General features: G+C 52.5%; 1 protein-coding gene across 1 annotated transcript; it reads left to right on the plus strand.

Annotated features, from left to right (window-relative positions):
• The first annotated feature begins 727 nt into the window (after positions 1-727).
• Positions 728-2,322, plus strand: GSX2 (GS homeobox 2). The gene is made up of 2 exons (XM_039220463.1): positions 728-1,301; positions 1,982-2,322. The coding sequence occupies exons 1-2, from the start codon at positions 728-730 to the stop codon at positions 2,320-2,322; spliced, it is 915 nt and encodes a 304-aa protein (XP_039076394.1).
• The last annotated feature ends 10,829 nt before the right edge of the window (positions 2,323-13,151 follow it).

A 13,151-nucleotide genomic window follows, 5' to 3' on the forward strand; every position in this document is an offset into this window, starting at 1 on the left:
GTGTGTGTGTGTGTGTGTGTGTGTGTGTCCATCCGTGGTGCAAGCCGCGATCCGGGGTTGGGCCGCTGCCAGTCCTCTGCCCTCACAGTCGTGCTCCAAACTGCAGGCCCCCCTTTACCGCGCCTCAGCCACAGCTGGTACCGAGGGGCAGGGAGCACCGCGCATCCCTATTAAAACAGGCCTCAAGGTCTCCACCTGGTGCGCTTTTCGGCCGGGCGTGGGGCAGAGTTGGGCTGGGGCCCAGGCTAGGGAAAGGAGTAGGATGAGGGATGCAGCTCTGATTTCTCGAGAAAGCGTGGAGAAGGAGGCGGAGGAGGCCGGCGTCCCCGCGAAATTAACAAAACCTACACTTTGCAAAGTCTCCCCCATCCCCCTCCCTCGAGTTCTTCCCTGCAGCGCGCCCGCCCCTCCTCGCCGCTTCTGTTGTGACTCGGGCAGCCTATCCCGAGGGTGGGGAGCTGCTGAGGAGCCAGAGCCGAGCGGTACTCTGCAGCATCACGTGCCGGGGTGGGGGCTATAAAATCCTGGAGCCGGGGCGCCGGGCGGGGGACGTGAGGACCAGCCCTCTCCAGGGACCCCTTTGTTCGCAGCCCAGACGCCGAACACCTCCGCGTCCCCAAGGGCTTGACCGCCTGCGTCCGCGCCGCACCCGGGGCAGAGCTCAGAACAGGAGAGGGGAGGGGGAGCCACCGCCGGCCGGGACCTCCAGCCACCCACCCCTCCTGACATGTCGCGCTCCTTCTATGTCGACTCGCTCATCATCAAGGACTCCTCGCGGCCCGCACCCTCGCTGCCTGAGCCGCACCCCGGGCCAGATTTCTTCATCCCGCTGGGCATGCCATCCCCGCTGGTGATGTCTGTGTCAGGGGCCGGCTGCCCGTCGCGTAAGAGTGGCGCGTTCTGCGTGTGCCCACTCTGCGTCACTTCGCACCTGCACTCCTCCCGTGGGCCGGCGGGCTCCGGCGGCGGGGGAGCTGGGACCGGGAGCGCAGGGGCCGTGGGCAGTGGGGCGCCGGGGGGCGCCGGGACCCTGCCCCTGCTCAAGAGTCAGTTCTCTTCGGGTCCTGGGGACGCGCAGTTTTGCCCGCGCGTGAGCCACGCGCACCATCATCACCACCCGCCGCAGCACCACCATCACCACCATCAGCCCCAGCAGCCAGGCTCTGCCGCGGCCGCCGCGGCCGCAGCGGCTGCGGCGGCGGCCGCGGCGGCCTTGGGGCACCCTCAGCACCACGCACCTGTCTGTGCCGCCACCACCTACAACGTGGGGGACCCGCGGAGATTCCACTGCCTCACCATGGGTAGGGTGGGGTCTCTGGGCACCTGCGCGCCGCGCCTTCGCGGCTCTCAGGAGCAAACTTTCCGCCTCCAGCGGAGGAAGTGGCAGCCTGGGGGGCGGGGTGGGGTGGGAGGAGGGGCTTTTCGTGTAACTGTGTAGACGTCCCCAGAAGTCCCACGAAGGTGGAAGTTAGCTTTGAACCTCTCCGGGCAGCCTGGTGATTTCACGCCCGGTACCTGGTGTCCGAGTCTTGCATAATATCGGGCCCTTTGAGACCTCGAACTTGAGGGTTGAGAAATCGAAGGCTAGTTGCCTGATGTTTGGGGTGGCTATGTTTGAACTTCAGCGTGGCATTCCGTCGTCGGGGCTAGCTGAAGCGTTTCGAGGCTTTTGGCTTAAGCCTGCTTGCTTCTCTACCGGGCTTGAAGGGAAACGACCCGACAATGCAAGTCCCGACCCTTCCTTTAAGCCTCTGACTTTACATCTCGCACATCAAAGGCCTTCGCTTGCTTTGGGCGTCCCTGGCCTTCCCTGCCGAGTAACGCAGTGCCGCGAAATGGGAAAGGGTGAGGGATGGATACAGGTGTTTGGTTGAGCTTCGCGGGTGGGTCCTCGAGACGCGTCCCTTCCAAGGGGTGGCACGTGGGGTGGGAAGGCGTCATCCGAGAATTACCTCTCTGCCTTCTCTTGGCCGGTCTGCAGGAGGCTCGGACGCCAGCCAGGTACCCAATGGCAAGAGAATGAGGACGGCGTTCACCAGCACGCAGCTCCTGGAGCTCGAGCGGGAATTCTCTTCCAATATGTACCTGTCTCGACTCCGGAGGATCGAAATCGCGACCTACCTGAACCTGTCGGAGAAACAGGTGAAAATCTGGTTTCAGAACCGCCGGGTGAAGCATAAGAAGGAAGGGAAGGGCACACAGAGGAACAGTCACGCGGGCTGCAAGTGTGTCGGCAGCCAGGCGCACTACGCGCGCTCGGAGGATGAGGACTCCTTGTCCCCGGCCTCGGCCAATGATGACAAGGAGATTTCTCCCTTATGAGGGAGGGCTGCCTCCTCCTCACCACACGCGCCCGGCGGCCCCCACACCACCAGCGCGGCTGGCACGCAGGGGCCAGCATCCTCGCCCACTGCGTGGTCCCAATGGAGAAGGAAGCTGAGCCCTCTCCGGGCGCAGGAGTCCGGACTGACCCTTGACGTGTAATCCTTGACCCTATATGTTTGAAGCTCCACTGGATGTTATAGCTCTTTTTTTTTTTAATGTAAATAATCTAGATTCAACTCAGTCTTGTCATATAACACAGGAGGGAAGAAAAAAACAGCGTTGATTTAAGTTTAACACTGTATGGAGGTTTTTGAAAGCGCATGTCGGCGGGTCCCCTTCTCTACCATCTTTCAGAACCTAAGAGGAACACCGGGTTTCTTGACTATTTTCTGTTTTTTTTTTTTTAATGAAAGTATTGAATTGCAAATAATTTAGAAAATTAAACCCTGTAGGTCTCACTTTCTGAAAATTTGCCTGGGGAGAGATTGGAATTCAAGTTGCTGGAGGTCTCTTTGTATGTGAATAGTTTTATATAAAATTTATATTTATATTTATTTAAATAAAGGAAACAAAATCAAGGTTTTAAATTTGTGAAGTTTGCTCTCACCATTTTCCCCCATCTCCTTCTCCTCTATATCTAGAAAAAAGCATGGACGGGGCGGGTGTGGGGGGAGGAATGTGTCTGAGAATTCAGAGGAAAGTGTTGACTAAAACCTGGTAATGTAGGTCTTTGGTTGAGGAAGTTTGTGGCACGCCCTCAGTCATGATTTTAGCCTACCAGGTAGTAACTCCCCATCCTCAAAATAGCTAAGCTTTTCACAGTGGATATGACAAGTCACTCCATTTAAAGTGACACTGGCACTTAATGACAAACCCTTTGATTTATTTAGCAGGGGAAGGTATTTATTTGGTCATTCCCCTTTTCCTGCCATTCCCCCTACATCTCTCAGGACTAAAACCTGAGTTATGTGAAGGAATTTGAATAGTCAGAATAGTTTTAGAAAGAGCAACAGTCCAGCAAACAGGTTGGAAGCCCACCCAAGGAAACTTACAAATGATGCTGCAAGTGACTGGAAACATTACTTCCTGGTTGTGCCAGCAGCTAAGAAATTAGCTGGTTTCCATCAGTGCTAAGGAAACAGGCAGGGATAGGGAATTAGTCTGCCCAAAGATTTACATTCTCACTTTTCCAAAATAGCTCAGAGGTGCCTTTGGACTCTTGCAGTTTTTCTTGGTCTCCCTAAATCTGTTCCCTTCTAATCCCTCTCTTACCATCATCTTGCAGAGTTAATTCCTGCAAACCTGGTCCTGGAGATTGACTCTGGCTCTGCCTTCAGCAAGGCAACCTGGCTCTCTGCTCAGTGCAGCCAGGGCCTGTCATCTAAGGGACAGAAGTGAAGCTGGGAATATGGAAACTAGATCTCATCCCCTGCAAGCTGAGCCCACGAACATCCATCAGAGTTATTTCGAATTATTTTCTGTAAAGATGCCACCCATGAGGTTCAAGCCATAGGAACGGTTTACAAAACACAGAGACACATTTCTTTAGGTCTGGTTTACTTTAGATGTGTGGGAAACCTCACCAGGTGAGATGGGGCTCTAAAACTGAGATCAGGAAGCTAGTTTGGGAAAAGGCGGAAAGGAGGGAGGATGTGACCATGGTCTTTCTCTTTCTTGCTTTCTTTTTCTTTCTCTCTTTCTTTCTTTCCTTCTTTCTCCCCGCCTCACGCCTGACACCCCCCCCCCGTCTCTCTCTCTCTCTCTCTCTCCCCCCTCTCTCTCCCTCTCTCTCTCTCTCTTACACACACACACACACACACACACACACACACACACACACGGGAAGCTCCGGAGAAGGAAAGCCCCCCTTCCAACTTCCGAAGCCCGCCCTGGTCAGTTCCCATTCGGGTACGGGCCAGGGCAGGCGGGAGGGAGGAGGGATCCCACAGCGTCGAACTGAATAGGGAGCGGTCACGGCTTTGTGCAGAGACCTGGGCCCAGTCCTGCGCTGCGGTCACAGGCATCCAGCTCGCTCCTGCCTAGGCCTGGGAGGCTGAGCCTCCGGGTCTCTGTGTCACGCGCGGAGCCTCTGGCGGGTCGCGCTCCCCGCCGCGAAGAGGAGGTGCCCGCCCCGCAGTCTTTCTTGAAGATCCGGTCTCTCCTTCCCCATAAACAGTCTGCTCTGTGAGTGCGTACAGGGGTGGGAGGAAAGGGGTTTCGAGGCGAGAACGGGCGTGTACGGAGAATTCTTTCCCGGGAAAGAATAGGAAGGACAAAGAGCCCCTGCTGCAGCTCTCTGCGCTCCTGCTCAAAGCGAAGCCCCAGCGGGGCGGTGGGCACACACCTCCGTCTCCCTCCCATCCACTCGGGGCTCTGCCCCCCAGCCGTCCCGCGCGCAGGCCTGGCCCTTCCCAAGTTCTAGACGAGTGTGAACCTGAGCCTCTGCGCCTGGCTTCTCCCCGGGCCTTTCGCCCGGAGCGCGGAGCCACCCACCTGCCACACCCGGGCTGCGCGGCGCGCCCAGCGCCACCGCCCCGAGAAGGGCGCGCGGCGCCAGCCCTCCTCGCCAGGTTTTGGGCTACTTGGACGGTCTCAGCGGCCCTCCTTCCTGTCTTTGGGGAAAACGCCTTAGGGAAGAGAAGAATAAACAATGCACATCCCCCACTCCCACCGGAGGCAAAAAGTTTCAGGCATAGGTACCTATCTAGACGTTGGACATTCTCCACAGGCACCTTCTCTAGGGTTTTCAGGGAGGTTCTAGGAGATTCGGTGCCGAGTGGACCTTCTTCTCACTGTAAGAGTGAACCATGAGGTCTCCCTGTCTACTAGGGTAGATTTTATATCTCCCCCACTACACCCCCCGAGTAATCAGTTGATGTTTCTGAAGTCTGCAAATCTGAACAAGACTGGGACTCTCTGATGTAGGTTCAAAAAATTCTAGGCCAACACTTGGACCCACAAATGCTCTGCTAAACAATCTTGATATCAAACACTCTATGAAATATCCACAGATTTATTAAAGAGGAATGTTTAAGATGTGTGGGGTCACTCTTGACAATTTCTCTAGCTGGGAAGCACCAGATGCCAATTTTTCATTATGCCCCCACTAGAAAAACAGAATTCTGTTTACCCCCAAACCGTGGCCTCTTAGGGGCCTGTACACACATAATGTAAAGAGAGAGAGAGAATGAAAATGAGAAGTAGAAATTAGGATCGTGCTCCACAAAGAGAAAAGGAATGGGCACCAGGAGCCATTAGTGTGGTCGAGCCCATCTCTGAGAGCAAGTCCCGTGGTGGCTTCAAACAGGAGGAGGTCCTGGGTGGGAGTGAATGACCTCCTGCCCTTGTGTCCCAGTCCAGTCCTAACATTCTGAGAGAAAAAGAAGAACGGAGACCTTTCCCCTTCACCCTCCCACAGTGACCAGCACAAGCCCAAGGCCAAGGGCCTCCCATTGATACTAGCACTTGGCATGTCTTTTTGATTGCAAACCATGCCGTGAGCAGAAGAGAGCCAGCAGCCTGTCCCCAGGGTGTCGGTCGGTGCAGGTGATAGAGACCAGGTGACAGCGCCCCTTATTCTGAACTGTTCTGCAGGGGTCATCTTACCTTGGTCCCCCTCCGCCCTACACACACATAATCCCACACTCCCTCTGCCCCCGCAATGATATCAGAGGGCATTTTAAGAGAAAGAAAAACTTGGGGGTGTGAAGTCTTTGATCTTTGGCCTCCTCCTTCCTTTCCTCACCAGGACCCTATACCAAACATGATCAGGATTAGAAATGCAGTTTGCTTGGCTTTCCCTGACTGGTCAGAGACTTGTCAGAAAGGTGATTGACTGTTCTGACTGAAAGTGGTCACAGAAAGCAACAGGATGTGTGTGTGTGTGTGTGTGTGTGTGTGTGTGTGTGTGTGAGAGAGAGAGAGAGAGAGAGAGAGAGAGAGACAGAGCGCTCTGCTGGTGGTGGTCATATATACGGAAAGAGAAGAGTTATTTGCACCAGATTTTGTTTTGTTTTGCTTCCCACCTCTACCTTTCCTGCAGGTAAGGTAGACTCACTTTTCCTGGCACTTGGAAGATTTCTTTGAGGGAGGTGGGAAGGCATTTAGATCTGGGTCTGGGGAGGAGAAAAAGTTGAGAGAGCCAGGAGAGAGAGGTCTGGGTAAACTCTCAGGCCCAGACTTAGGGGTGTTGGGAGAGGAGAATGACACTCCAATAGACCTATTTGCCAGAGGAAATTGGGTTTAAAGGAGCAATCACTGCTTTTAAAAGGAGCTCCTCCCACCCTCTCCAAACACAGCCTAAAGCTGTCCTAGACGATGAATACAGCTCAGTGCATCAAAGCAATTGTTCCTATTTTCATTATTCACAGGGAATCTTTGAATGTACCTGTTAAGGTGACAGACCTCTTAAAAGAGAACATTTTTTCCATGCAATTAAATGGTGCATTTACTAGGCTTCTATTAACATAATTTAATATAAGTCTATTTTATAAATCTTTAGGCTCACATTACTGAAAAATGAGCTTCTCTGAAAAAAAAAAATGCCCACGTCTCTCCCCTAAATCAGGTGGAATAGAATTCAGTCCAAAAACTTGCTATTCTAAGCCAGTGGAAATATTAAAAGTAGGAGAATCTTTTGCATTGTCTTTTGTTAACAGTGAAAGTGTGAAGAAATAGGGCAGTTTGTTTCACCAAAGATAAGACGTTCTACAGGGATACAGGTTTCCTACCACCCAGGGCCAGGCACATGGAGTTCCTAATGCAGGCTGGAAGCGAGGAGGGGCCAAAAAGAACCAGAACTTGAAGAGACCTCTCCTGTATCAGAGTTGAATCCGAGCTCAGATGAAAAAACAAAGCCAGCCCTGACTCATATTTGGAAGTAAGTTTCTTCTGTTTCAGAAAGTCAGTTTCTTCTGTGAGACCTCACAGTCCTGAAAGCTATTCCACATCGAGGTAGATATTGTTGTCTGTCCCCATGGCTGTGTTCCTTATTCTCCAAGGCACCCTCCAACATTCTGGGCATCCCATTGTCTCTGAGAATAGTGTTTTGTGTGCCCTTACATTGATGTCAGGACCTGCCTTTCCGCACTGGGCATTGCCTTTCTGCAAGCTGAGCCCTGTGTTTTCTGAACCCCTGTCCTACCTTTGTTGAGCCTTCTGAATCCCAAACCCAGGAAGGCCCCAGGGGCTCCTCTGAGTGAATCCTGACAGATCGGAAGTGTGTGCTGTGTGCTTAGGAAAGTAACTAGTTTCAGATTAATGAAGCAGTGACAATTTCAATCTGCTTAAAGGCGGAGGTTGGCACTGCCCAGGCCTGAGCGTGGGGAGCTCGCCAGGCTGGGCTTTATATTGTCCGCTTTTCTGAAGAGCAGACAAAGATGGATAGAGAGACATTGAAAAGCAGGGGGCGTATTTTAAACAGCCCCATAAAGAGGGCTGTCACTTTAAGACAAGAACCATAGTGCTTTGATGACTTTGTATTAGCTGCACCATTTCAAATAAGGAACTCAAGTCTCAAGCCGGAGGGTGGAGAAGGAGAGAGGGAGAGGGAGGGAGCAAAAGAAGGGAAGAGAGAGGGACAGGGAGGAGGGAGAGAGAGGGAGAGAGAGAGGAGGTGGAGAAAACAGAAAACGTAGCAATGCTTAGCCTGTATGAATACTACAACGGGACTAGTTCTCAGGCAACGCCTTGATTCCTAAAGTTCAGGGAGAAAAAACCCACAGCAGGTGCAGAGCAAAAAAGGCAGGTGGAGCTGCTCCGAGTGGGAAAGAGTTCCCTGCCCGTGGGCAGCAGCCGGCTCCGACCCGCACAGCCTCAGTGTGCGAGGAAGGGCTGGAGAAGGACACGCAGCTCGCCTGGCCCCAGACCACTGAGGATTATAATGGAAATTTTTGAGAGCGTGAAAGAGAAAGAATAGGAAGGAGGGGGAGGGCAGGCTTTGGGAGTCTACCTTCACAAAGCCTAATTTAAATTGTTTGGGGTCAAGCAGCAGCAAGCCACCTCCCCCCTTTCCTCCTTAATTAATTAATGACCACGATTAATTATTAGGGTCTCGCATTTCAAGACTTCAAAACGCCTTCCCCGAGGGCCTGAAGAGTTGCTTGAGCCAGACACGTGGTTTAAACTTGGAAGAAGGGAGTTGAGAGTTGGTAACATTTATTGTCTGTCTAGCCATATCTGCTATCCTCTCGGTCTCTGCTAGCTTCTCTCTGTCTCTGTCTCTTTCTGCCTTGGGGTCTCTCTCCCTCTCCCCCTCTCTCTGTCTCCTTCTCTCTCCTTTGTTCTCCAGGCTGATCTCCCTGTCCTCCTCCAATCTCCCCAGTCCTGGCTGAACCCTCCCAACTCCAGGCCCCCAGCTGTCTGGTGAGAGGGGAGAATACCCTTACTAGGGTCCCCGCCTGGGGCGCCCCACCGCGTCATCGGTGGTAAGGGGTGGGCAGCAATATAAGTTCACCGGTTGGAACAAGAGTTATTGACAGCTTAGGTTTTTTTCTTTCTACCAAAGAATCCATTTTTTTCCTTTTTTTTTTCTTCTTTTTTATTTTCTTTTTTTAATTAAAGCATAAGGGAACCGGGACTGGGAGATCGCGCGGCTTTAAAGGCCGGCGAAAGGGCTCTCCCCACCGTGGCGCTGGCGGGAGAAGCGTTTGGTCACTGTTTCATTAGGCACTATTTGAACCTTGCAACATGTGGTAATTTCTGGAAGCTGAAAAGGAGGGATTATGTAGGAGGGACACAAGGAAATTAGCGAACGGTTAATTTAACTCGTTTTCTGCTAGACTTTTCGATACATTCCTAATTGACTGAGGGGCAGGTGAAGCTCCCGCCCCATGCAGGCTCATTCACGGTGGGAATAAATGGTTCTTTTTCAACTCACACTGCTCACAATATATCATCGGGGGAAAAGACATGCAATGAATATGTTGATTTTTTTTATTAATGGAATTATACCCTGCCACGCAGGTGTGAGGGTAAAAACCTATACTGCAATGAAATGAGATTAACAATGAAATTAGAATTTTATTAGCTTTATATGTCACACAGACCTGGATCTGAACTGTCAAAACAAGCAACAAGAAAAGATATTCTGAAGGCAGCGCTGCCAATCAACCAGGAGAAACGGAACAGCGCCGGATCCAAATCATAATCGGCTTCCAGTTCCCTCGGCGCCTCGCGGGGCGCGGGGCGGGAGGCAGGTGGGCGGTGCGCCTCGCGCGAGGACGCGCCGGTGCGGGTCGCGGGCCAGGGCCCCGCTTGGGCTCAGGAGGCCCGGCCTGGGACAGGGCCCCGCTGAGGACACAGGGGCCGCGACGGCCCGAGGCCACCGAGGGGTCAGCCGGGGCGGCCCGGCCACCGCGGCCCGCAGGCCCCCGGCCTCGCGTCCTCTAACTCAGCTGCGCGGGCTGGCTGTGATCCGAGGAAACGGAGAGAGGAGTCGGGATGCGGGGCTGGAGGCAGAGGAGTGGAAACCACACGGACTTCTGTCACCCCCGGGGCCTCGGGGCTTAGGCGCTGCTACCTGGGTCTGGCAGGCGCGGAGGTGCCCTATGCAAATGGTTCACTATTAGGGGAGAAAGAAATACTTCAAATGGCCCTTTGTAACCTTCTATAGAAAATCGAGGTACTCTGCATGACAAAGCACAATTAAGCTTTCTATTCAGGAGTTCTGCAGCTGGTAGCCCATTGGGAAAGTGGGAGGAAACGCGAATATATTAATAGTGTGTGGCAAAAGTTTTTGTGTGCGTGTCCTTTTCTGGGTCCGGGGGTGGGGAGGGGGGCGGTGGGCGGACGCGGAGGGGAAGAAGGCTCCGCCTTGGATCCCGGCCGCGCGAACCTCGGCGCCTCTGCCCGCGTGGAGGGCCCCGCTCGTCCCGCGGCCGGGCCTCCCGACGGCCGCGGCGACCCCGTGCGCTCCCGCCGGCGGGGCGGACCCCGCGGGCACCGGCGCCCGGGAGGGGCGCGCCGCGTGCCCCGGCCTGGCCTCCTCGTCCGCTCCACGCCGGACGGAGCCCCCGGGCGCGGCTGTTCCCTGTCGCCGCGCGGAAGGGTCGGCTGCCCGGCCAGGGGCTTCGCGCAGACACCGCGGCAGGTGGTGCGCACCGGGGCGCGCCGGGGCGGCTGGAGCCCTGGGAGGGAGCTGTGCCGAGAGCGGAGCCAGATTTTCCGTTCAGCTCCAATTTTCTCCACTCTCCCCCCACCGCCCCCCCCCCAGTTGAGGTTCATCTCCTAATCGTTCATTTTTACAGGGAGATTTTGTTTGTTTTTGGTTTTTATTTTTTTGCTTCTTAGCAATCAGGGTCCTTAGGCAACTGTGCTGGTTATTCTCTGCCCTTCTAGAGCCATCTCCCGCCTCCTCTCACGCGCTGGGTGCCCGCAGACCCGGACCCTTGGGGACCGTATTCCTTCCTCTCTGAACTGCACCTCCAGTGGTCAGTGCAGGGAACCGGCTCTATGTGGGTTCGGTGAGCGAGTGGCGCAGCAGATAACAGCAAGCTGAGGAGAGACGCAGAGGTGTGGTGGTTGTCTCTGGGGATGTTGCTGCGTCGTTCCAGGTCTCCAGAAACTTCTTTTCCGAGAGCCTCTTTTCCAAGCCTCCAGCTATAATTAGATCCCCCTGCACCTTAATTGGTAAAGGGTGGAAATGTGTTCTGGCCCCTACCTGTTCCCCAGGCGCAGAAGCATTCTTGTTAGCTCCCTCAGCCCTACACGCATCTCTGCCGAGAGTCATCTTGTTGAAACATTTCTTGGAAAATCCCAGTTCAAAGTGATTGACCAGCCACCGTATGCTTGTCAGTCTCTTCTGTAATAGCCAGGTCAGTTGTCTCCTCACTTTTGCCAGGAGAGAAGTTGCCCCAGCCCGTTGTGTCTCAGACAGCTTTGGCCACTGGGAACACGTCCTTCTGACCAATCAGAATCTTCCCTTATAACTTCTATCCATGGGTCCTACCTGGTTCTTTCCCCTACGGGGCTTGTAGGTGACTTCTTCCGTTTTCCCAGCTGTGAGGGCCTTGAGGACAACAGCAACTGAATCCTCAGCACTGATCACAGTGCCTAGCGCTTAGTCGATGCCTGATCAATTCTAGCTAGATCGGAGCTTCTAAGTCTCCACCAGTTCCCTCAAACAGGGAGGTTAGAAATAGCTGTATTTCATGGCAGTTGTGTATGCATCTATATGATAATATATACATCTATATGATAATATATATACATCTATATGATAATATATATATACATCTATATGATAAATATCCTATATATAGGATACACAGAGAGAGATATCTATATGATAAATATCCTATATATAGGATACAGAGAGAGAGAGAGAGAGATATCTATATGATAAATATCCTATATATAGGATACACAGAGAGAGAGAGAGAGAGATGTGTTTCTGGAATCATTCTGCATGCCCTACTATTTACTAGCAGTGTAACTTTGGGCAACTCACTTAACTTCTCTAACTTCCATTTTCCTCATTTGTAAAATAGGAATAGTTACTAGCATCTTCCTTAGACGGGTGTTGAGGAGTAATAAAGGAAATATATATGAAGATATTTAGATACTTAGGTAAATTAGAGAAAGTCTAACTGAAAAGGCAACTTAGGAGTAAAGACCTGATGGGAGTGTGGAGAAAACGCTCCGTGGAATTCCAATGGAGGCAGTAACATGGGCACAGGTCTGGAGGGAGTAGGGGCTGGAATGATTGAGAAACAGCAAAGAGGGAGGGGAGTGGAGAGAGTACAGGCCTGTGGGTGATGGAAGGGTCAGAGTGGTGATGGGTCTTGTAGGTCATAGTAAGGACTTGGGTTTTTATTTTTAATCAACTGGGAAGCTTTTGGAGGATTTTGAGCAGAGGAGAGATACGCTACAATTTATGATGAATCGGGATGAATTGGGCAATAGAGTCCAAAGAAGCAGGGCGTGTAAGTCTGTCATATTAAGCCAGGTAAGGGATGCTGGTGGTGTGGACCAGGGGAGAAGTGCTGAATTCTTGGGTGTGAGATGGTAGAGTGGCCAGGGTTTTCCAAGAAACTGAATCTGAAGAGTAAGAGAAAGAAGAGTGTCAAAGAGGACACCAAGGTGTTTACCTCATGCATTTAGAAGAGAAAAGTTGCCATTAAGAAGAATATGGGGAGCGGGCCTGGGTGGCTCTGTCGGGAGCATCCCACTTCGGCTCAGGTCATGATCTCGCAGTCCGTGAGTTCGAGCCCCACATCAGGCTCTGCGCTGACAGCTCAGAGCCTGGAGCCTGCTTTGGATTCTGTGTCTCCCTCTCTCTGCCCCTTCCCTGCTCACGCTCTGTCTTTCTCTGTCTCTCTCTCAAAAATAAATAAACATTAAAAAAAGAATATAGGAGGAGCCAATTTTAGGATATGTTAAGTTTGAGATGACAGTTAGACATCAAAGTGATATTAGGGTATCATGAGGCAATTGGAAAAATAAGTCTGGGTTCTGAAGTGAGAGCCAGACTGGAGAACTGAATGGAGAACTCATGAGTATAATGTCCATGTTAAAACCGCATGAAGAGGTGAGCTCATAAGAGAGTGAATATGGAGTAAAAAGGGAAGAACCCCAAGGACTGAGTGCTGGAGGCTCAAACATCTAAGACTTACTTTTTATTTTTTAATGTTTATTTATTTTTGATACAGACAGAGCATGAGCGGGGGAAGGGCAAAGAGAGAGGAGGCAGAATCTGATGCAGGCTCCAGGCTCCAAGCCGTTGGCAGAACCTGACGCGGGGCTCGAACCCATGAACCATGAGATCATAATCTGATCTGAAGTTGGACCCTTAACCAACTGAGTCACTCAGATGCCCCCCAAATCTA

The sequence above is a fragment of the Hyaena hyaena genome, unplaced genomic scaffold (genome assembly GCF_003009895.1).
Source record: "Hyaena hyaena isolate Hyena2069 unplaced genomic scaffold, ASM300989v1 scaffold_891, whole genome shotgun sequence".
In the NCBI taxonomy this organism is placed as follows: domain Eukaryota; kingdom Metazoa; phylum Chordata; class Mammalia; order Carnivora; family Hyaenidae; genus Hyaena; species Hyaena hyaena.